Here is a 22,952-nt window from a genome sequence, read left to right on the forward strand (position 1 = left end):
TATGCTTTTATAACCCAAGCAGAGGTGTGAATACTTCTGTGTGGTATCTCCTAATTTATACAGTAGATTTGCCACAGTAGCGTTACTGTTACGAGAGCTTATCCTTTAATACTTTTGCCACAGGAGTTACACCTCACCCCTTTCTTTACCATTCAAGCATTTGAAATTGTTAGTTGTTTCTTTATGTTCATTCATCTGGAGAGAAGTGCAGACGTTCTGATCCCATATTATCTGGAATAAATGATAGTAAACAGAGCCTAAAATAGAAATTGCTCTTCATCCACAAGTTATACAAACATAGAAGGAGGCCTCGATCCAATAAACATTCTTTCCAAAATGTTTATTGAATCCAGCCAGAGACAGCACTCTCTGTTTTGGAAAAATGGGTTTAATTCAAAATGGAAATGGGAAGCATTGGTTCAGGACTTGCAGTCCAAGTGGAAAAAAAAAAAAAACTGCCTAAACAGAACAGCATTAGTTAGAGGTTCAGGGAAAATAGACCTGACAATCAAGGCTCTCTGCAGGTGTGTGGGGCACTTGTCTTTTTACTGTCCCCTGGTGAATGTTGCCATGGGAACTTGGCACTTCTTGCATGGTTGGAGTGCCCTGCGAGAGTTGCCACGTGTCGGCTGAAGAGCACCCAGCGCGAGGCCCTGCAGCAGATGTGCAGCTGGAACACTTCCACTTCTTCACAGCTCCTGGACTTCTTCACAGCTCCTGTAACTCCAGATGAAAGGAAAAGCACTGCGCCTTTCTAAATATAGAGCCTGCCAGTTCTTAACTTACAGCCTCGAGTGAAACCTCGTCCAAGGTAGTTCTGGCAAACAAATATATTGGCTATTATGTTCTCTGAATCTTTTGATTAAGATCCTTAAATTTAAGTGATGTATTCTTTAAGGATATTTGAACAATTATTAGGGGCAATTCTTCAGAAGAACCCATTGTTGATTAAAATAAAATGTAGTATTGCTCAATAGTAATTCAGTGTTCTCCACTCACTGATCTGTCATGGTTTTGTGCATAAATTGGTTGATATTGGTGTATTTTAATTGCTATTGCTTTCTCTGGGTTAAAGTTGAGACTTTAGGTGACAGTACCTAGCTGTGTCTAGAGCAGGTTAAACATGTTATACATGTGTTTTGCTCTGCAAAAGGGAGAACCCCTGATGCAGCTATGTGTTCAGTGTCTGAAAGATTGAAATGACATACAGTACTGACATGGAAAATTCAGTTGTCTTGAAAGAAAATACACTACATTTCCAAAAATATGAACATCACACCCATATGTACTTGTCAAACATCTCATTCCAAAACCATGGACATTAATATGGAGTTGGACTGCTGCAGCTACAACAGCCTCCACTTATCTGGGAAGGCTTTCCACTAGATTTTGGGACATGGCTGCCGGGATTCACATCCATTCAGACAAAAGAACATTAGTGAGGCTAGGCACTGGTGTTGGGCATAAGGCCTGGCTTGCAGTCAGTGTTCTAATTCATCCCAAAGGGGTTGAGGTTAGGGTTCTGTGCAAGCCAGTCAAGTTCTTCCCCACCAAACTCAGCAAACCATTTCTTTATGGACCTTGCTTTGTGCACAGGGGCATTGTCATGCGGAAACAGGAAAGGGCCTTCCCTTAACTGTTGCCATAATGTTGTAAGCGTACAGTTTACCTAGAATGTCATTGTATGTTGTAGCATTAAGATTTACCTTCACTGGAACTAAGGGGCCTAGCTCAAACCATGAAAAACAGCCCCAGACCATTATTCCTCTTCCACCAAACTTTACAGTTGGCACTATTCGGGCCAGAGCAGTTGGCACTATGCCAGATGGTGAAGTGCAATTCATCACTCCAGAGAACATACTTCTGCTGCTCCAGAGTCCAATGGTGTGCTTTAAACCACTCCAGCCAACACTTGACATTGCACATGGTGATCTTAGGCTTGTGTACAGCTGTTCACCCATTTCATGAAGCTCTTGACGAACAGTTCTTGTCCAGACGTTGTCACTGCGCTTTTCAGTGCGACCCATTCTACTGCCAATGTTTTCAATGGAGATGCATGGCTGTATGCTTGATTTTATGCACCCATTTAGGAAGCCGCTGCTGTATTCAGAAAAATAAAAATTAATGTCTGAAAAGGATGATTGAATTTTTTTATGTAAGAATAACTGTGAAAGCTGTGAAATGTCAAGACATTTGAACAAGGAGTCAGTAATGGTTAAAATAACACAACGTGCCACACTGTGCCTTCAGTAAACCTTGGAAAACTTGGGTAAGTTAATTTGTTTGTCTTCCTGCCTTTTCAGTATGTCACTTCTGGTCTATTTGACCAGTGGATGAAGTAACAACTTTTTCTTGGCCTCCTGAACTTGGATGGCTCCTATGCGCAGGAGTTTTCGATTATGTTTTTTTTTTCTACTTTGTGGTAGGAGAAAGATAAATTGCCGCTGCCGGCAGGACCGAGAGTGCAGTCTTAAGACTCGATCATGGATCTCAAAGGAGCGTGCTTCGTTTTGTGCCTTCTCTTTCTTATCCACTCTTCTCTCCAACAGTCTACCCCAAAGAAGAAAACTCTGAGAAAAGGTAGGAGACAACCATCATGCGCTTCCTTTTCTTCAATAGCCTTTATGAGTAAAGTATTGCTCTTGTACAGCATGGCATTTTGTGACTGTTAATTTGGTATATCATTTTTATAATGCCTGCACACAGCTCAGTATGAATTTACCTAGCTATGGTTTGACAGTTAAAAGTTATGTGATACAAAAAGCAGTTACAAATATATCACTAAATCACCCTGCTGTTGTGTTTTTACATTTTTATATGTGTATGAGCTACTAGACTTGTTCTATTTATTTGCCGTTTTCCCAAGAATTACTGAATTAGTGTTATAAAAAAGAAACACTGAATATATTTGGGTTGAGGATGTTTGAATATTAAGCATGCACAGAGTGCCTTGGCATTTACAAAGATAGTATATATACATGCTTCCTTTGTCTATCCAAAAACTACTTTCCCCAGAGTTGAATGATTTTAGAGAACATTTTAGGGAAAAAATTTACTGGTGAAATTCAATGTATTTTCTAAAAAGCAGTTTCTAGTCACTGTACAGTAACAATAAAAGCAAACACAGTTAAAGGAAAAAAAATCTTCATAAAATATTCAACATACCAATATCTCCAATTGATTAATGTGTTAACGATGTAAAAAATATTGAAAGCTTGTGACGAATTGATTGGATTTGCACTGCTGACGAGAAGAGGTTAGTAGACAGGTGTTAACTTATGCTCTCCCTCCTTACTCCCAGCCTGCATGCAAATTTAATTGAGTTCTCAGCTATTGCAGTGAAATGCTCTGAACAGAATCCTCCAGTGAGTCGTTCCAGGGGAAACACATACTCACATCCACCTTCCTTTCCATGTGACCAAAATCACAGCTTTTCTTGCTCTCTATATAAATGAATTGCAGAATCTGCCAAACCGAGCGACATCGAGGAGCTGCAGAAGAAGGTTGAAGAGATTAGTAAAGAGTTGTTGCTGCTGAAGGAACAGCAGGCTTTGCAGACAGGTGAGGTCTCTCATACATCACACAGCTAACTCACACAGAGGGCTGAATAGTTGTTGCAGATCCAACCACCACTTTCACTGTCAAAACAGAGTAGAGGGAGCTGGTGTAAAGCAAAGGAAGCTACACTACTTCAGTAAATATATTAAGTTGTGGAAAAGTGAATATTCAAAACTAATGTTTCACTCCATGACACATTCACATGGGTGTTTTTTTGAGTAACTAAGGGGGGGGGGGGGGTTAAGCTGCTTTGCATGACCTGAGCAAATCTTTATGGTCTGAGACTCTCAGTCTAAATGGTGAAATCTTGAGAACATCCAGGGCATGATCACCTGAATCTTTTAACCCTACAGAATTGATCCAATTGTGCAGTTAGGGCTTTGGATTGGAGAAAAAGCCAGGAGCATCCCTGGCACTCCAAGGTTGTCTACCACAGAATTAAGGTACCCACAGATGTTGTGCTCTGCTGAGAATCAAGCCCATAAGCTTGGACAGAGTGAAGTGTACTGGACTCCAACACACAGGACTGCAGTCCAGAGTCCGTGTGGAGATCCCAACAGTTTGTAGCTGTTTCCACGGTAATGTGGGCAGTACCAAGTGTTCCATACCAGAGTGGGTCAGCCTTATGTAATCCCACCACATGCGTTACATCTGTCCCTTTGACGTGGAATCCTGAACAGTAACATACGACCTGCTCTGGTCTGGAGCGCACATGCTGGGACTTAGTGTGGTGTGCCAGGTGCTGACTGTGGTTTGGGAATATGTCTACCAGAAGCTATGGACTTCATTACAGTCCACATGGCTTTTCTTTGCAAAAGCCAGACATGTGGCTCTTGCAATTCATCAAGCCCTTCTCCAGCCCTCTCCTCCAATTTCATAAGGGTTTCCATAAAATTAGGTACAGCTTCAAAAATGTAAAAAAATGTATACCAGAGAAAGAACAAAGAGTGAACACAGAACATTGATATCCTTGTGAGATCCTTGAAAGTTCAAATATGTACATTTCAAATCCTTTGTGATCTCCTCTCAGTTTGCTTGAAGGGAGTCAAGATCCACGGAAAGTGCTTTCTGGCAGACACCGAGAAGAAGTCCTTTCACACAGCCAGTGAAGACTGCATCTCCAAGGGGGGCATACTTAGCACCCCCACATCCAGTGAAGAGAATGACCAACTGAACGACTACGTGCAAAAGAGCATAGGGCGCGACACAAAGATTTGGCTGGGCATCAATGACATGATGACCGAGGGTCGGTGGCACGATCTGACAGGCTCCGACGTGACCTACACCAACTGGGAGACCAACCAGAAACCAGGCAGCAACCCGTCCCAGAACTGCGCCGTCCTCTCCAGCGCGTCTAAGGGGAAGTGGTCGGATGAGAGCTGCCGCGCAGACAAGGCCTTTGTCTGCCAGTTCAACATTGTCTGAGTGCCTCAAAGCCAAGCTGGTGCTCCAGCTGTTGGTGCAACATAAAGTCTTGCTACCCATCATTTCATGCTACCAGATGAACTGCACATTCACTCAGAGGGATGTCCCCTTGATCAGTCAGTTGTATTTGGCTAAAAACATTTTAAGATTTTGCAATAATGATGATACGACTCTAAAAGTTGCTTACTTACATTAATATTTTTTACACAGTAATCAATGTTGGTAGCACAAATTGACCAGGCAACACTATACTAGCAGTCTTAATTATGTCCTACCACCCTTTGATGTCATAAGCCATTCCATGACTTCTTTTGTTAATATATGGTGACTATACAGATAGCAAATTTCCTCTTTCTCTTTCTGCAACTGATCATTGTTATTACACAAGGATGTAACTGAAATCAATTAAAGAGAGCTCATCAAGGACAGCTTCATATTACTCTGCAGCTACTTATATTAAGGAAATGCTAGTAAATCCCACAATGCAGCTGTAATGGATCAAAGTGGAACAGTTGTTAAAATCAATAAAAAGGAAGCAAAATAGGCATAGATCTCATGACAACTATGGCCAACCGGTTTAAACAGGGCCAAAGTGGTTTACATCAGATAACTCATTTGGGTTTGAGTCAGTGAAAGTTTCATTGTGCAGAAAGCGTTAAAATTTGTACCACTTTTCTTGCACTTTCCAATCTTGTCAACCTCTTGGAATTTATGAAATTAAGATTTGTTTTTTCAGTTTGCTAGCCTTTGTATACTTGTTTGTTTTCTAAACAAAAAATGACTAGCCTCCTGTAACTGATCAAAAGTGTAACTCTTCTAAATAACTCAATAAAACTCATTTAAAAACAGGCTTTTTTTACCTAAAATAATGTTGAAATAAATGTTGCGTAACAAACTGAAAAAATATGAATACGACTTAAAATGATTTAGTCACATCATTGCATTTTTTCCAAAGTGAATTTTTATAACATTGAAAGACGTTCAAAGTCAAGCCTCAGAACTTCCATAGTATCACCCCAGATGAAATCATTGTTTGGAAAAAATTCACCTGGCAGTTCAAATCTCAGCTTTCATAAAACTTTATTGATATCAGACACAACATCTTTGAGAGAACTTAAAAGCACATTGAGCTGTGATTTAAAAATATTTTATTTAAAGTTTATTTTTTTAAAAACAAAAAAAAAAACCTCAGGATTTACGAGAGTAATTTTGGCCTCCTAAAAGAGATTGACAGCCCCCACATACCTAAAAGGCTTTCCAAACACATGTTAAGATCCACTATTTTAATGCTTTATTATGAATGGAATAAATTAGAATTAGAACAAACACATTTGTTGCGCACGCAGAATAAACAGAAACTGGTTTTACAAATAACCACAATAGGGTTTTGAACATTCTAAGGAGAGGACTGAAAATGGATTCAGCACCGTATTAAGACCAGCCAACTTAAGCTCATTAACAGTAGTACAAATGGGCATATTCACAGATATGGAAAACAACACAAGTCTATAACTGTAATCCACAATTTAATGTTTCTTTGCCAGCACGGTAAATAATATTGTCCGTATAACTGGCAAGATAAATGAGCAAGGAACTCCTTATTTTCATGGATAATGACATTAATCCACTGTCCGGATGAAGGACATCTGTGGAAACTTAAGTCACATTTTTCCCCTGATGGGCAGTGTGAATGAGACATCGGGTTCAGAGTGAAGGAAGGGTGCGCTGGGCTCTGAGGGTTTGTGGAAACCAGAATTCATTTCTCGAAGACACAAATCCTCTCACGCATCCCGTTTTCACAGCCAGAGGAAGTGACTGACTAAATCACACGGAACGCTCATGACACACAGCTTTGTGGGCGCATGTTGCCCGTGGAAGCTGGTACTGCCCAGCCAGTGAATAGCTAAGCTTAAATGCGCCTCTGTGGATGGACTATACAAGTTCCTGCTTTCTCCACTAAAATACAGAAACCATACATTTCCCAAAATCCTAAATACATCTCTCACTATATACACATATACAGTAGTAACACAATCAAATCTGTTAGCCATTAGAATTTTCAACACAACCTGAAAATTGCAGGAAGGACACGAGTGCAAGAAATGAACAATTTCAAGTTATCCCAAAATATGATTACTAACTACATGAGTGGTGTTCAGCCTTTGGCACATGATGTTTAAAATACACAGTTCTGTCGAGCTGAAACCACAAGGCTTTATCAAATAATGTGTTAAACAAAAACAATGGCTTACAGTCTATCTACCAAATTAAGAAATTGCATTCATTCACAAGTCCCATTCAGACAAATGAAACAAAAGGGTTATGTTTCATTCATATTAAAACTATGGGCTTAAAATGAATACATTAATGTGCATTTAAAAATATGACCTCACAAAGACCTGCCAGATTCAAAAGAGTACATGGCTGTTTGAATGGCAGTATATCACATTTACTGACAAAAACAAAATTATTAACATATTCAGGTCCTCATTTTGGCAGGACTTTCCAGCTGTGACAGCGATTTCTCCTTTTCCCTCAATGCTGGCCCACTGAATCCACACACAGGCTTTGGTCAGTCTTTTCCGCACTCAAGGCTAACCTGGAGCAGTGAGAGATGACAGTAGCCATTTTGTCATTATCCCACGGTCATACCCTTCTCTACATCTCCTCCTCTTCCTCCTGCTCCTCCCCCTCCTCCTCCCAGTCTCCTGCCGGCTGTGGCTCTATAGCAGAGAGACGCAGGGGGGTATGGTCTCCGTTGCTCTTGAACGTGTTCAGCTCATTGTTCACCATGCGGCGATCCAGGAAGCCCAGGCTCTCCTGGCGGTCCACTGGCGTGCGGGGCCTGGGCGGGCCCATGCCCTGGGACGGGTCCAGGAAAGTCCGGTACATGTCTGCCTCCGGGCCTGCCCCCGGGGCCTCCATGCCGGAAGAGGAGAGTGGATTGCCATCGACGGGTCCAGTGTAGGGTAGGTAAAAATCCCTCTGGTCTGCCACAGGCCCATTGTAGACAGGGTCCTGCAGAAGGTGACCGTAGACCACGGCGTCTTCAATGGAGGCATAGACGTGCGACTCGTTGTTGGCCCGGGATTTGGGGAAATGCTCGTCACCCGGCATGAAGATGTTCCCCTTGGGAATGTAGATGGATGCCTGCTCAGCCATTTTCTTTTTCTTCTTCCTGTTTGACACAATGGGCACACACACAGAAATGTCACAATTCATCGTCATCAACATTTTCTCTCATTTCTCAGCCTTTCTCTAACCTTTTACACCCTGGTAAGCTGCCTACCAATATTGACAACTGCTTCATCTTATTCCTCCAGAACAACCCATTTGTCAAATACAGATGATTACAGAAAATGTTCTCTCTGAAAACACATTCCACTCATGAAAACTCCTGAAATGTGAACATGGGACAGTCATTTCTCATGGCAAGCATGACTATTTCTGACTATGTGGCCTTCAGTGAGTTATCCATCCCTCAATCGGCAAGAGAAGGGCCCAATTCAGGACAATTAACAAGTTTTAAAAATTCAATAGTTGCCATTTCGGTTGGATGGAAAACCGGTACATGCATTGCATCTGTCCCTTTGATGTGGAATCACCGTCACCCTTGCTGAAATCATCTGTCATAGCACACAGCTGGGCTTTGAACTGTAAAGCGAGGGGTTTGACGAAAAGCGGGGGTACACTGAATTAGCCCAGGAGTTAGCTGGCCACGTGTCGCTGAACGAGACCGTAAATAAACTGAAGCACTCTTGATACAAGATTCAAGACTGGACATTCAGTTATTTCTAATTTCTTTTAGAGTTAACCCCGGTATTTTACATTATCAATCAGCTGTTACTTCCAGATTTTAAAACTAGCCAACTCCTTACACTTGTTTTATGTTTTTACTATAGTGTGCCATACATTCTTCATATTGGCCTATATCTGTTGCTCCCTTTCCATATTCTCAGTCACACGAGAACACCTATAAAGGGCACCTGCTAAACGATAACAGTGGCTACAAGCATCCCGCTGCACTCGCGCAGAAGGAAATGTGCCCTTTAATCCGTCAGACGAGCTCACCTGATGACCACACAGACTGCAGCCAGCACAATGAACATCAGCAGCAGCAGGCCACCCACTACTCCCAGAATGATGGCCAGGAGGTTGTCTACGGAGAGCAAAACAGAGTCTGTCAGTGAGCTCCTGTCTGGCAGAGGGACGCAGAGGCAACCATCTCACGCATTCTGATATCACCTGGCTTAATATACGTGACACTGGAAAAAACAGAGGAGGAAAGACTAACCTTTTACTCAGAGAATGAAATGTAACAGAACTGCTGCCGGAGCTTGATAATGACATATAACTTTAGTGCTGAGGATAATTGTATAGTGTAATTTTGAAAACTGCAAAAAAAAAAAAAAAAAAAAAAAAGGATCATTCCTGTATAATAACAGGGTGACTGTGTAGATGAATGAAGCCGAGCTTCCAACTCTAATGTTGTAGGATCAACTCCTGCTGGGGCACTGCCATTGTACCCTTAATTAACCCGAATTGCTTCAGCGAATATCCAAATTGATTGCACATAAAAATGCCTGTAATAAAAAGAATTGCAGCTGCTCTGGATAAGCATGTCAGCTAAATGCCTATGCAATGTAATGCAATCACGGTATTAGCCAACTGTTACTCTACACTGCTGCCAGTGTCATGACACGATGACACCACATGCAGCACAGGAGCGCTGTTGCAGTGAACTCACTGCTCTTCTTCTCCAGCGTGATGCTGGTCAGCAGGTTGAAGTCGCCCTTCTCGGGCAGGCAGTTGGACGTGTTGAGGTAGAAGCTGTCCGGGACGCTCAGCTCCTCCACTTGCTTCTCGTCCTCCCGCCGGCTGAACATCTCCTCCAGGGAGCCCAGCGTCTGCACCTTGATGCTGGTGTGCCGGTCTCTGCACTTGGGCTGGCTGATGTTGGTGAATGCCACGTTGGCCCCGTACTGCGGGGGCAGCAAGACCACCCACGATGCCGTGGAGGAGGGCCTCATGGTGTTGGGCCAGTTAGGGGTGCTCACCACAGCCGGGGTCCCCACTTTTGGGGACAAGGTAAATATGTAGCTCTCTGTAGGGGGGGAGGGGGAGACAAGCTTACTGAGACAAGTGTGCATAACACAATGTCACTCAAGAATGTTTATTAAACTCCAATAAATTATTATGCTTGAGTGTTCTTTCTAATGCAGCGCTTGGATGCTTTCCTTACTGCCCCCAAGGACTGACACATGGCAAACTGATGCGAGAGACAAGTGGACGTGAGATATGGACGTGAACAGCCATGCCATCTTTAAAAAAAAAAAAAAAGTTATTCTCCATATAGCATTGCAGTAGCACAATTTCCTCTTTAAAGACAATTCAGCTCAGCAACCCCATCCTCCCCAGTACTGTCTCGCTAAATACACAACTACACAACACTTTCCATACACTGTCTTCTGCATCATGTCCTAACAGTGACCCCTTGTGGCTGAAGGAAATCTATGGCAAAGACGTCATGATACTATAGTCTACATTGCTTCACAACCTGTCATTGGACAGAATCGGTGACCAAATGTGGACCATGTCTTTCCATGCTGAGCTAAAATACATGTTTCTAAATAAAATATGAAATTCTGAACTATTTTATCTTGACTTTAAAAACATTTTCTTACAGCTTCCCCCCCAAAAAAGGCTTTACATGGATTTCTGTGGATATGTATACTGACACCAGGAAAACCAGAGCAACAGGAACTCACTATCATGTTGCTGCCAGTGACATCTTTTAGCCCCAAAACCCTACCTTTGCACCAATGTGTAAGAAGTACTTAGACTACTTTTCACGTGTGTCACTGACCCATACCTGACCTAATCATCAAGGCGTACTCATGCCATTACGAAGTTACACTGTGGTCCCCTTACCGGCGATCTCTCTGCTAAAAGTGACGTTGAAGAACGATCCCTGAGATCGGCCGAGGGCCCTGGGCGACACGGCGACGGTGACATTTGAATGGATCTGCACTTTGCTGATGGAGCCCTTCGGACAGAATTCGCCGAAGGGGGTCCCGTCTTCCTCGGCCACAATGACGGAGTACATCCTCTGGCACTCCTGGCCGGGCAGTGCCTGCCGGAGGCTGTCTGTAGAGGGCAGCAGATCCACCGTGCCATCCTCCGGGACCATCAGGTGCCAGGTGATGCTTTGCGTTGGTACAGGGAGACATGGGGGCAGGGCAGGGAGATTGAGCAAAGTCCCACCCACTGGACACTCCTCCCATTTCTGACACCCTGTGAATTATAAAAGAAAACAACATGAGAGACATTGACCAAGGAAGCCAACTGTGCCAGTGAACTTTTTTTATGTCAAATAACACCAATACAAACAGAACAAGATTGTTACCATCAAGTTCTCCCTGCAAAAATGTGGTCAAATCTTTTGAGATAAAAAAAAAAGACCTAGAACATCTGAAACATTTAATGTCACATGCAGTTCAAACTTCCTCATTAACTTCACTTTGCTAAATATAAGCCACAAACCGCCACAGAAAATGCAGAAATTTTATGAACCCACGTTGTCTGATTTGGTGTGCTACACTTGCCTACATTCTTGGAGAATGACAGGTGATCAAGGAGTCTTCCCTTTTTTAATCTACCTAGTTAACTACTGTTTGTAGTAGTCATGTGATGTTGCATGGAAGGTACAGGCAATTTGTAAAATCCTACAAAAAAGTCATAAGATGTCAGAAAATGACTTTGCAGTCGTTCTCAAATATTTTACCGGAAAACTCCAGACCCTCATTATTCAACAGCAATGTTTTAACCAACAAATGTTAAATCAGTCATGTTTTAATCTCTACCACCCGATTATTAGTCATAAGGAAAATTCTGCCAGATCATTCTTCCAGTCATGTGCAATGAATACAGTGGAACAATTTTATTTCAGAGCTCAGTTAAAATGCAAATGTATTGACGTTCCACAGAGTGCAATGGTCATTCAAAGGCAGAACAACATTTTTGAAACACTCAGGCCTATTACACTTTATGGTAATGTTGCGAAAACTCAAATACTACACCTAGTTATATAGGCAAGTAATTCCTACTAGTTACCAATATGGGTATGTCTCATTCTAGCACAGCAAATAACTTTCTTTCAATTCTGTCTCAGTAATGCAGATTACCTATGGATGGATGTGTCAGATATCAAGTGGTAAAGTTTCATAGCCTCCAATGAGCGATACAGCATACCAATCATTTTGATTTTGATCCAAGAAGTTCAAGTTATCCATGTTGCCATTTACTGGTATAGGTTACTTATGAGTGGAACAGCTTACAGTAAAATTAGTTACCTAAGGTATTGCTGACGGTCAGTTCCAGATCCTCATCAATACAGTCCTGGAAGAAGAGCTTTGCACTAGTCCCTGGGACTACAGTAATTTTGTCCTTGAGGACCCCATCCATTTTCATCTCACAGTGAGATCCTGTGTCTTTCTTCTCAATGTTGATGGTCATTTCTTGGTTATTCTGAGGATCCACATTGCACAGTACTGGAAATGACAGAATGACACCCATTATGAAGTTTTACGTTTCACTATTGACACCCTTTCTCACCAACTCACTGGGGTTACATCCACCTGGATTTCTTTTCATGGGGTGCAACACCAAAGAACAGTTTGACTTTCCCAGTTGCCATTCTCCAGCCCAGGCATAGGTACATGGCATACATGGTGTCTTTGTACAAGTATGAGTATTAAAGGTGCTTTTATTTTCACTATGGACGGGATATTTTAAAATCCCTATGACTGGTCAGGGAAGATTCAAACATCTTGAGTAAGGGGTTCATCAAAAACCTAAATATAACCAAAGTCGTAAAATATGGTTTATTTTGAATTTGTACAATTGCCAAATTCATATTTTCATCACATAGCAGCTTCAACTAACAATTATGCAATCTTTACAATTTTCTCAAAAAGTTTTCACAATTAACCAGGCTGCTAGGCTACATCTCACAGCCCTTACCTGGGTGGCTGCTCTTAATCACAGAGACTTGGAAGTTTAGGGAAAGGCCCGGAAGTTTTCCTCTGTGATCCGTCTCACAGTTGGTGAGGGACATGGTGAAGCTGCCCTGTTGGCCTTGGGGTTGGAGGTCGGTCAGCTTAGTCCCGATGGTGAACTTCCCGCCCTCCTGTGCATAATCCACCACCACGGACTTCTTCAGGCATCGGGGCGCTGTGTAATTCAGGAAATTAACCGAGTAGTTGTACTTCGATGGGACTGTGAAGACCCACGTCATCAGGTCATCGTCCGGGAAGTGTCCAGGGTAGTTTGCAGAGAAGAGCTCCGCGGCCACTGGCTGGGCAGGCAACTTCACATCGACAACAGCAAGCTCTGGTGGAGCACAAGGGATGGGAATAAATATTGAAACAACACAAAATGTCCATTAACAAGACATTCCCATGTGTATTCTATGCTCACATTTGACTGATGTTAACATGAGACAATTAAAAGTAAAAAATAAATTTTAAATATATTCACATTAAGCAAACAGAAGTGGTGAAAAATGAGGATCACTGTACTCATGAGAAATCAAAACATACAGTACTAAGCGAGATTTACAAGCCTACTATTCTCTACTAACAAAGTAATTATTCATTCCTTAATTAAATACAAAGATCCATGTATGGTCTTTGTGTCACAGTACAATAGGAAATTTGAATGAGATCTCACTCTGTGAAAGAGAACATGGAATTCGTCTGTACCATATTTGGTTGTCAAACGTATAGTAATATTTCAAATATTGTGCTCTTTCTACTCCTGTAGGGCTACCCCCAATCTAGTATCGCTCGTATCTTGATGTTCCAGCACTTTCATGTCGCACTGGTGTCTTCATCTTAATGTTGTAGCTCTTTATCATATCTCTTGTAATCATGCCTAACATATAGTTTATGACTTGCCATAACTTAACTGACCAAGCCAATACTTACTGTGTGGACTAGACTTGATGTTCATGGCTATGGATACTTTAGAAGAACTGTAGCTTATCTGCCCTATGCTCTGTAGTTGTTCCAACAACCTTCAGCATGCAATTATTGTATGTAGCTTTGGATAAAAGCGTCAGCCAAATAAAATGTAATGCTGCTTAAGAAAAAGTGTTCAATAACTTTCAATCCAACCATAAAATGAATACCATACCCAACTAGCAAGTACATTTGAATGAATGATTAAATTTGTTTTCCAGGAAAAGCTGGACACACATTGACACCTCTAGAGAGTGGTGCCTTCCAACACTGGGACAAAGGATAATTGATGCATATTATTCAAATTAAATATGAATACTACCATAAAATATATATGTATTGTGCTGGTAGTTCCTTTTACCTTTTGAATAGATGTAGACATTCATAGCTCCCTATCAGAGGGACCCCCAATACTTACTTCTGATCTCTGACCCGGCGAGGACCTTGATAGTGTCCGGATCCACCTTCCTGTCCCCTGCGACCTCCACGGACAGCCGGCCCTTGTAGAGCACTTGGACGGAGGTGATGGTGCCGCTTCGGCAGAAGGTTCCAATAGTGAGAGGTCCGGAGCGCTGGTACGTGATGATGCTGTAGGAGAGCTGGTCTGGACAGCTCTCTGATGAACGCACCTGCTTCATTCCTGGTTCTAAGAAGTCCAGTTGGAATGCTCTCAGCTGCGGAGACCTCAGGTCCCAAGTGAAGGTCCTGTTGAACTCCGGGAAGAGGGGGAATTCCCCTAGCACTACGTCTCCATTGCAGGTCGTCTCCGTACATACTGTGGAAACACTCCCAATTTGAAAGGGTCCACGTAACAAATTTCCAAATCACAGATTATGTGAAGAACACCAAACGTAATACGCCCAAAATCAAACCCAATGAAGCATGGCACTTACATGTTATTAATGGACACACACAAAGTATTATTCAACCTATTCATACAGCTGAGTCCCTACTCAGTTGACTTTAAATGTACAATGTCAGATGTACATAAATTAGATGATGTGTCTACTGGCTTTATCAGCACTACAGCCTGTCGTCCCTTCTTGACCCTAATGATCTCGTTAAATTGGGTGCAGTGGGGAGGGGACCTTCCTCCTACCAATATTCCTGTTTATCTCCACTTCGAAGGTGTCCTGAGGCTGAGGGCAGGTGAAGTCCACAGAGACGTTCTGAGTGCTTTTCAGGGCCAGACTCTCGGAGCACTTGGGAGGATTGGAGCCCTCGTGTGAGCACACAGTGCAGTCTGACCCTGCGTCCACCCTCCTGATGTAGATGGCAGTGTCAATGTCTGGAGCCACAAGCATCTTTCTGGACCCTGCATGAGGCCAGAGATCGTCAATGGAAGCCGTTCCTGAGAAATTCTAAAGAAATAGGCTAAAAAGACATGCTCCAGGCTTCACCTTACTATCCTGAAAAATGAAGCTGCCCATTGTAAAGTTGCAACTGGAGCAATCTGTATAAAAACTCACGCCTATTTTATACTAATATTCCAGAAAAGCAGCATTAAGGAACAGAGATAACATGTTTAACCTTAATTGGTAACGTTAAATTTACAAAATATACTGCTTTTTCCCTTTCTTCTCCCATTTTGGAACAGCCAATCACATTCATCAGCAGCACACACTCATTGATGCAACCTCCACAAACATATAGCCTACTATCCACAGAAGTATGTGATGTCCGTCATTTATCACAATGCAGGCTGCAAACTGGGCTTGCACAGAAAAGAACATTTTATGTGCAGCTCAAAGGGGGGATGGCCTATGTGGGTGGCCAACTGACTGGGGGTCGCTAGTGAGCAATGACACACTGTAATCCCGTCCAAATGAAACCATCTCATTCCTGGTAAATTCCCGTGCCAACTGTGCATCGTACTGCGGGACTGTTGGCCACAGTTAGCACTGGCACGGTCCACATTCCAACCCAGACATTGGGCCTAGCCACCCAGCAGCCCTGAACAATTACATTTTTGAGTAATTTATGAGCTTACTTTTGACCAAAGGTTTGCTGGTGATTTGGAACAGGGATGGGTTCACGTTTTCCTTTCCCAGAACTTGCAGGGACACTGTGGCCTTGTTGGGAAGATCTACATGGGAGACAGGGCCATTCCTGCAGAACATCTCAGTGCGGACATCCCCACTGGGCAGTGTGCTGACCATAGTGTACTGGTATTGGTCAGGGCAGGTCTCAGGTGGTGCAATCTTCTTAAGCCCATCTTCAGGGAAGTCCAAACCCAACTCGGTCTCAGGGGCACCAGTCAGATTCCAAATGAAGGTCCTTTTGAAGTCCGTGAACAGAGAGGACTGGGTTTCACCTGCGGCTGGGCTGCAGGAGTCCTTAGTACATTCTGGGTTTAAAAAACCAACGTCAGTCAAGTACAATTTGGTGATTCAATGCAAATATCAATATCTGCTCAGTGTATGAAAATTTGCCATTATACAAGCAAAATCCTGCATTCAAAAGTATTTAAATGCTACACATCAACTCGGTTAATTTTGTAAGCAGACAGCAGTATCAGGCTACAAAGACTGACTCAAATCAGTGGCCTCACCAATTGTTTTCTGGATCTCAACAGTGAAGGCTTCAGGAGGATTGGAACAGTTGTACTGGAGGATGACATTCTCATCTGGCTGTAGGGTCAGTGTGGAGGAGCAGGCTAACTCAGAGCCATTGACTCCCCCAACTCTGCAGACACTGCACTCCTCTGCAGGGAGGGAGGTACCCAAGATCACAGTTGCACCTGCTTCAGGGGTGACAGACCTCTCCAGACATTCTGGGGGAACAAAGAAGGAAATACATGAGGAAAGGGCTAAAAGCCATGGGTTGCCACACGTGTATCTAGCCGAAGGCAGAGGTGTGGGGCAATGAAAGGCCCCATACCTCTGCTGAAATAGGGAGTATGGATTGAGGCATACATTGTTAATCTGAACCAGATTAGCTGTTCAGCCAATTTTAAATAATATGTTTATATTATTTAAAAGATGCCATTCTAACAAATCTAACAGCCTAAAATCAAGTTTGTCATTGCTTTAGGGGCATCTAAAGCCCACATTCTGGAATAGACAAAAAATGTACGCGGCATGAAACCAGTGTACCTCAAGTGATTTCTTTCAGACGTTTGTTCTGATGAGAAAAACAAGTTAACTGTGGAAGGATGCTGAAAAGAGGAAATATGTGATACGGTGGACATTGCAGCTTTCAAGAACCTGTAAGTGTCATACCAGAATACACACAAGACTGTAAGATGATCTAAAAACTCTGCTTTCTCTCAGGTAAATATCACTAGTAAACTGTTTTGCAGATGCCAATATCTGGGGAATCTTAGGGCAACTTGTGTACATGCAGCACAAGTGCATAATTTCTAGCAATATGACGTATAATAGATTGAACACTACATGGACAAAAGTATGTGGACACCAAATATCGCATCCAAATGTATGGGCATTAATATAGAGTTGGCCCACCCTTTGCTGCTATAACAACCTCCACTCTTCTGGGAAGGCTTTAATCTAGATGTTGGAGCACTGCTGAAGAGCATTAGTGAGGGTGGGCACAGATTGGGAAATTAGGCCTGAATCGTGTTGGATGGGGTAGAAGTCAGGGCTCTGTGCAGGCCAGTCAAGTTCTTCCATGCTGTTCTCGACAAAACCATTGCAATATGGACCTTGCTGTGTGCCCATCTATGCTGAAGCAGGAAACGGCCTCCCAAAAACTGTTGGGGAAGCACAGAATTGTCTAGAATGTCACTGTAAGCTGTAGGATTAGGATTTGCCTTCAGTGAAACTAAGGGACCTAGCCCAAACCAAGAAAAACAGCCTCAGACCAAGGGGTTTCCAGATACTTTTTGTCATACAGTGTATGATGCAAACATAACACATCAGATAACCATATATGATAAAGCCAATGACCTCTGTGCAGTTTTTCCTACAACTGCTACCCACGTTGGGTTAATTTAGGGGTACCTTACCTCAGTAGTTATTTCATACAATCCCATCTTCTGAGAAAGATAATTCTAAGGCCACAATTTCACTTCAGCACAAGCAAATGAATGACAGTGGAATAACTCCACATACTCATGATTTACCAGTCCCAACATGCATTGGAATGATTGCGCAAATACACTTCCTCAGTGAGGAACACTAAGGCAATGTTTCCAATCAGAGAGGACAGAGGAGTCCATTCTGGTGAAATGACTGTCAGTCAGCTGTTCTGACCTACTAGACTGGAGTTCCCCTAAAGCACCGTAGACCAAGAGGTTTCTGCATCCTACTAATCAAAGTCATCAAACGGGACTAACATGTCCAATCTGTGGAACATGTTAGTCATGTTTAATTCACTACAAACCTTCAGAACTAAGGTTTGGCACCCCATCATTTTGCTTTGCACACACAGTCACAAAACGTCATTGCAACAGCCTTAATTGAAATGTCTTTCTGACCAGACCTGCAGGCCCACACCAGCGTCAAGAAGGCTAGAAACTAGAACTTCAATAAAAGCTGAAGTATTAAGATGGAGTTTCACCTTCACCTGCGTATTATAATGCAAACTCAAATGTACTGTAATAAATTGAAATTTAGAGCCAATTCACATATTTTCCATAATTCTCCTAGCCATAGTTCACAACTGGACGTAGGGTCAGACATTTAAGGTTGCACATGGCCTGACTACACTGAAAAATAACTACAGTTATTTTTCAACAACCAGTTGAATATCTTCCCTCCTAAAACTCAGCATCATCCTGTGTAATACCGCAATCATCTGTGCATCAGTGTTAAACTCTTAACACGGAATATACACAACATGGCCAGAAGTATGTGGGCACCTGAACATCACACCCATATGTGCTTGTTGAACACTGCATGGGCATTAATATGGAGTTGGTTCCCCCTTTGCTGCTATTACAGCTTCCACTCATCTGGGAAGGCTTTCCATTGGATTTTGGAACATGGCTGGGAGGATTTTCTTCCATTCAGCCACAAGCACATTACTGAGGTCAGGCACTGATTCTGGGTGATAAGGCCTAGCTCGCAGTCGCCGTTCCAATTCTTCCCAAAGGTGTGGGGCATTGATGGGGTTGAAGTCACCAAACTTGGCACACCAGTTCTTTATGGACCTCACTTTGTGTACAAGGGTATTGTCATGCAGAAACAGGAAAGGGTCTTCCCTAAACTGTTGCCACAAAGTTGGAAGCAAACAATTCTCTAGAATGTCTTTGTACGCGGTAACATTAAGATTTTTCTGGAACTAAGGGGCCTAGCCCAAACCATGAAAAACAGCTTCAGAACATTATTCCTCCTCCACCAAATGTTACAGTTGGCACTATGCATTCAGGCAGATAGCGTTCTCCTGGAATTCACCAAACTCAAATTCGTCCGTCAGACTGCCGGATGGTGAAGTGTGATTCATCATTCTAAACTCCACCACTCCTGCCGACAATTGGCCTTGAATAGAGTGATCTTTGGCTTGTGTGTGGCTGCATGGCCACTGAAACCCATTTCACAAAGCTCCCGACGAACAGTTCAAATGCTGACGTTGCTTACAGAGGCAGTCTAGAATTCAGTAGTCAGTGTCACAACCAAGGACAGACGATTTTTACACAATATGTGCTTCAGCACTCAGTGGTCCTGTTCTGTGAGCTTGTGTAGCCTACCACTTCTCGGTTGAGCTGTTGTTGCTCCTAGAAGTTTCCACTTCACAATAACAGCACTTACAGTAGATCGGGGCAGCTCTAGCTTGGCAGAAATTTGACAAACTGACTTGTTGGAAAGGAGGCATCCTATGACAGTGCCACGTTGAAAGTCAGAGAGCACAGTACAACCCATTCTAATGCCAATGTTTGTCTATGGAAATTGCATGGCTGTATGCTTGATTTTATTCACCTGTTAGCATTGGGTGTGGCTGAAGTAGCTGAACCCACTAATTAGAAGGGGTGTCCACATGCTTTTGGTCATGAAGTGTAAATTTATGAAGCATGTTAGCCAGTGCCAACTGAGCTGCTACTGCAGATTACTAGTGAATATTTTTGTAGTGAAAAGTTGGTGAAACACAGTCTTGGATTTCAGGTTAAAACCCAGGCATATTTGGTTGAAAAGTGAGTTTTCTAGACGACTAGGCTAAAGCCAGACTATATCTGTCAATTATAACCTAGTCCATTTACGTCAAAACGTCTCTCAACCTAGACTTTCACCCATCTAAACTCCGGGTTTTACTCACTGGGAAGGGAGACGTGCGGCATTGAACCCCAGTTTACCGCATCCCAATTGAGCAGGTGGTGTACACAGCCTACATGGGGAGGACTATACAATCGTACACAGACTGGAAATTCAATAGTAAACGGAATGCACTCTGTCAAGCCGTGTCGAATACACTTATTGAGATTTACTCTGCAGTGTCGGTCTTAAATTATTCATGTCCGGATTAAGCCCTGCCTTTATCTGGTCATTATTTGCAGTGGGATAACTCGATCAGGCAAAGTATTGTGTATTCGTCAGAATGGCACTATACAGCCAGTGATACTGTAACCAGTATAACAGTAAGCTTTGCGTAGTTATCTAATTAAAAGCTTAGCCAACAGGGATTTTAAAAAAAGTCCTCTATAAAAACGATATGCCCACGTGTTTAACTATTTGAATCTTCCTTCTTTTTTTTTCTTCCAAAATTTGAATTTCCAGATACAGCCTATAGCTATGTAGTCTAAGTTATAATGTAAAAAAACGTAGGCAGCATCCAAATTTTGGCGCGGGCATGCACATAATGTAGACATTTTCCACATTCTTGCAGTTGACATTTTAACTGTTGACAGTTCAACATGAATAAATCATCAGAAAGAATTTCTCCATAACTTTAACCAATGTTTCACAAATAATGATGAATATAGCCTATGACAATGTATCTGGAAACGCCGCGTTTTTAATTAAAACGTCTTTGCTTTTTTTTTTTTTTGAAGTGGCTAACGTTATAAATGCACATGCCGCATGAAAACTTCTAATAATCCGTAACAGAACTTGCAATGCTCTAACGGCAGCCATTATGTCTTACTCACCTGAGATACTTGAAACCAATAGTACGATTGTTCCCAGCAGCAGAGCGACGTTCGTCGTTGAAAACTTCATATTTTTTTCCGATTTCCACGTATGAAATAAAAACCCCAAATCACAGGTGCCTCGGATTCACGAGTCAAATCCACTTAGTCTGTTTGGAACGGCCACATCAAACACATTTCGAAAAGTAATCCATACCTCGGACTTCCTGTTTCTCACAAGACCTACTTCTCTTCTATAACATTATCTAGTCTACAACAGAAGGGCGTGCCGCTTTCTACCTGTTGAAACTTGAAATGGCTAGGTCTTTTGATTTGTAATGGTGCGAACTGCTTGTCAGATTTGATCGCAACAGAGGCAGGTTATAAAACCTAATAGGACTAGCAAATCCGTGATATTTTGTATCTGTTTTTACTTTATGACCATAGCAGAAAAGTACATTAAAGATCTGATTGGATCACAGCAGGTGTTGTAACCACACTGAAGCCCCCGCCCCCCCTTTTGACATTAGAGAAATGCAAGGCGTTTCGTTCCGAGTGTTAGGCTACAATGCAAATGTAGGCTATCTGCACCAGTAGCCTACGTTTCAAAATTTACATATAAGATAACAGATCGACGCTACGGTACTCTGACTCTGAACCAGGGTAAAGTTAGTAAATTATAACAAGCTAATAATCAATGATGAAGTATTCATTTACATTTATAGTTAAAATAATTTGGCATAACAACTCCAGTTTAAGCCTGTGTTCCAACACGTGTGATGTTCGCCGTACCAAACCCTGCAAGCTATTAGGCTACGCATATTTGTCTATGACTATCCCGGCCTTGTCGTCTCATATTGTGAAGTACTAAAGTTCTTGTTAGACAATTACGCGCGCAGACATGATGTGATTACTAAAAATCTATGTAACAAAACTCCGTACTCTTCAAATCCAATTTTGCTAACCCTTCTTTGTTTACCCGGCAGTGTGGAACTCAATAGCCAGGCAGAGAGGGGAAAAAAGCTGTAGGCCTAGTCGTTATGTGATCATGCAGGCTCTACAAGCCAGTTAAAAATAAATTAGATTTTAGCCTACTGATTGACTTTATTCAGACGAAAAAAAAGCATTCCTGAAATTCGGTCTTATTGTGTAGGCAGCAAAAAATAGAAAACATCTTAAATTGCATGCATCTCAACAGGTCTGTTGTCTTAATTTCATCATAAGAATTTAAGATGTGCTTCATAATGGTAAATGGTAGTTTGGTTTTCTTAAGTGAACCAAAATGTCAAGAAAATGTGATGAATACATTTGCATACTGTCATTTAATCCCCCCATTTGCAATGATCTGCCAAAAACTATACCTATTTTTTAAAAACATTATTTTCTCTGGGGAAAATTAAGCACCAAAGAATGGTTTCAATAATTTATGGATAAATGAATACTCCTTTCTGTTATATTTCATGCTGTTGTGGATTCCTGTCAGCGTGATGGACAAGCACACAAGTCTTTTTCCAAGACTGCACTGTAATGGGGGGTTTCACCGGGGTGTGAGAATATTAGTATTGTCTTCATATGACTGTTTCAGTCAACCTTCCTGTCACCACATGCCCCATGATGTCCGCATTCCTAAGGCATCAGCACTGGAGGGTTCTCTCTCTTTCTGGCACAGGTAACCTTCCCATGCATGAGCTGAACAGCATTTTGTTACAAAACTGTAACATAATGTATGATTAAAATGTGCAGGTGAGTTTTCTGTGAATGATTTTGATGTGCCAGGTTTTTTAAACAGTTGCTAATCCAGGTAACTAAGTATGAAAAAATTAAGAGAGCATATTGTTTTTATTGATTATAAACTGTTTTCTCACAGTGAGTGTGAAGGTAGCAGCCTCATACAGATCTTTAAACTAATTATGTGTATATTTAGCAAC

General features: G+C 42.2%; 2 protein-coding genes across 2 annotated transcripts; one reads left to right on the forward strand and one right to left on the reverse strand.

Annotated features, from left to right (window-relative positions):
- Positions 1 to 2,428: 2,428 nt before the first annotated feature.
- On the forward strand, positions 2,429 to 5,908 carry LOC135261426 (tetranectin-like). The gene is made up of 3 exons (XM_064347719.1): positions 2,429 to 2,580; positions 3,463 to 3,561; positions 4,589 to 5,908. The coding sequence occupies exons 1-3, from the start codon at positions 2,484 to 2,486 to the stop codon at positions 4,981 to 4,983; spliced, it is 591 nt and encodes a 196-aa protein (XP_064203789.1). The 5' UTR covers positions 2,429 to 2,483; the 3' UTR covers positions 4,984 to 5,908.
- Positions 5,909 to 6,046: 138 nt separating this feature from the next.
- On the reverse strand, positions 6,047 to 21,726 carry cdcp1b (CUB domain containing protein 1b). Its single transcript, XM_064347718.1, has 11 exons — positions 21,046 to 21,726; positions 16,555 to 16,776; positions 15,994 to 16,350; positions 15,103 to 15,318; positions 14,422 to 14,778; positions 13,006 to 13,374; positions 12,336 to 12,533; positions 10,915 to 11,277; positions 9,731 to 10,087; positions 9,055 to 9,142; positions 6,047 to 8,161 (listed from the first exon to the last, which is right to left on the reverse strand). The coding sequence occupies exons 1-11, from the start codon at positions 21,113 to 21,115 to the stop codon at positions 7,642 to 7,644; spliced, it is 3,117 nt and encodes a 1,038-aa protein (XP_064203788.1). The 5' UTR covers positions 21,116 to 21,726; the 3' UTR covers positions 6,047 to 7,641.
- Between the last annotated feature and the right edge of the window lie 1,226 nt (positions 21,727 to 22,952).

Source organism: Anguilla rostrata, chromosome 8, assembly GCF_018555375.3.
Source record: "Anguilla rostrata isolate EN2019 chromosome 8, ASM1855537v3, whole genome shotgun sequence".
Classification (NCBI taxonomy): Eukaryota; Metazoa; Chordata; class Actinopteri; order Anguilliformes; family Anguillidae; genus Anguilla; species Anguilla rostrata.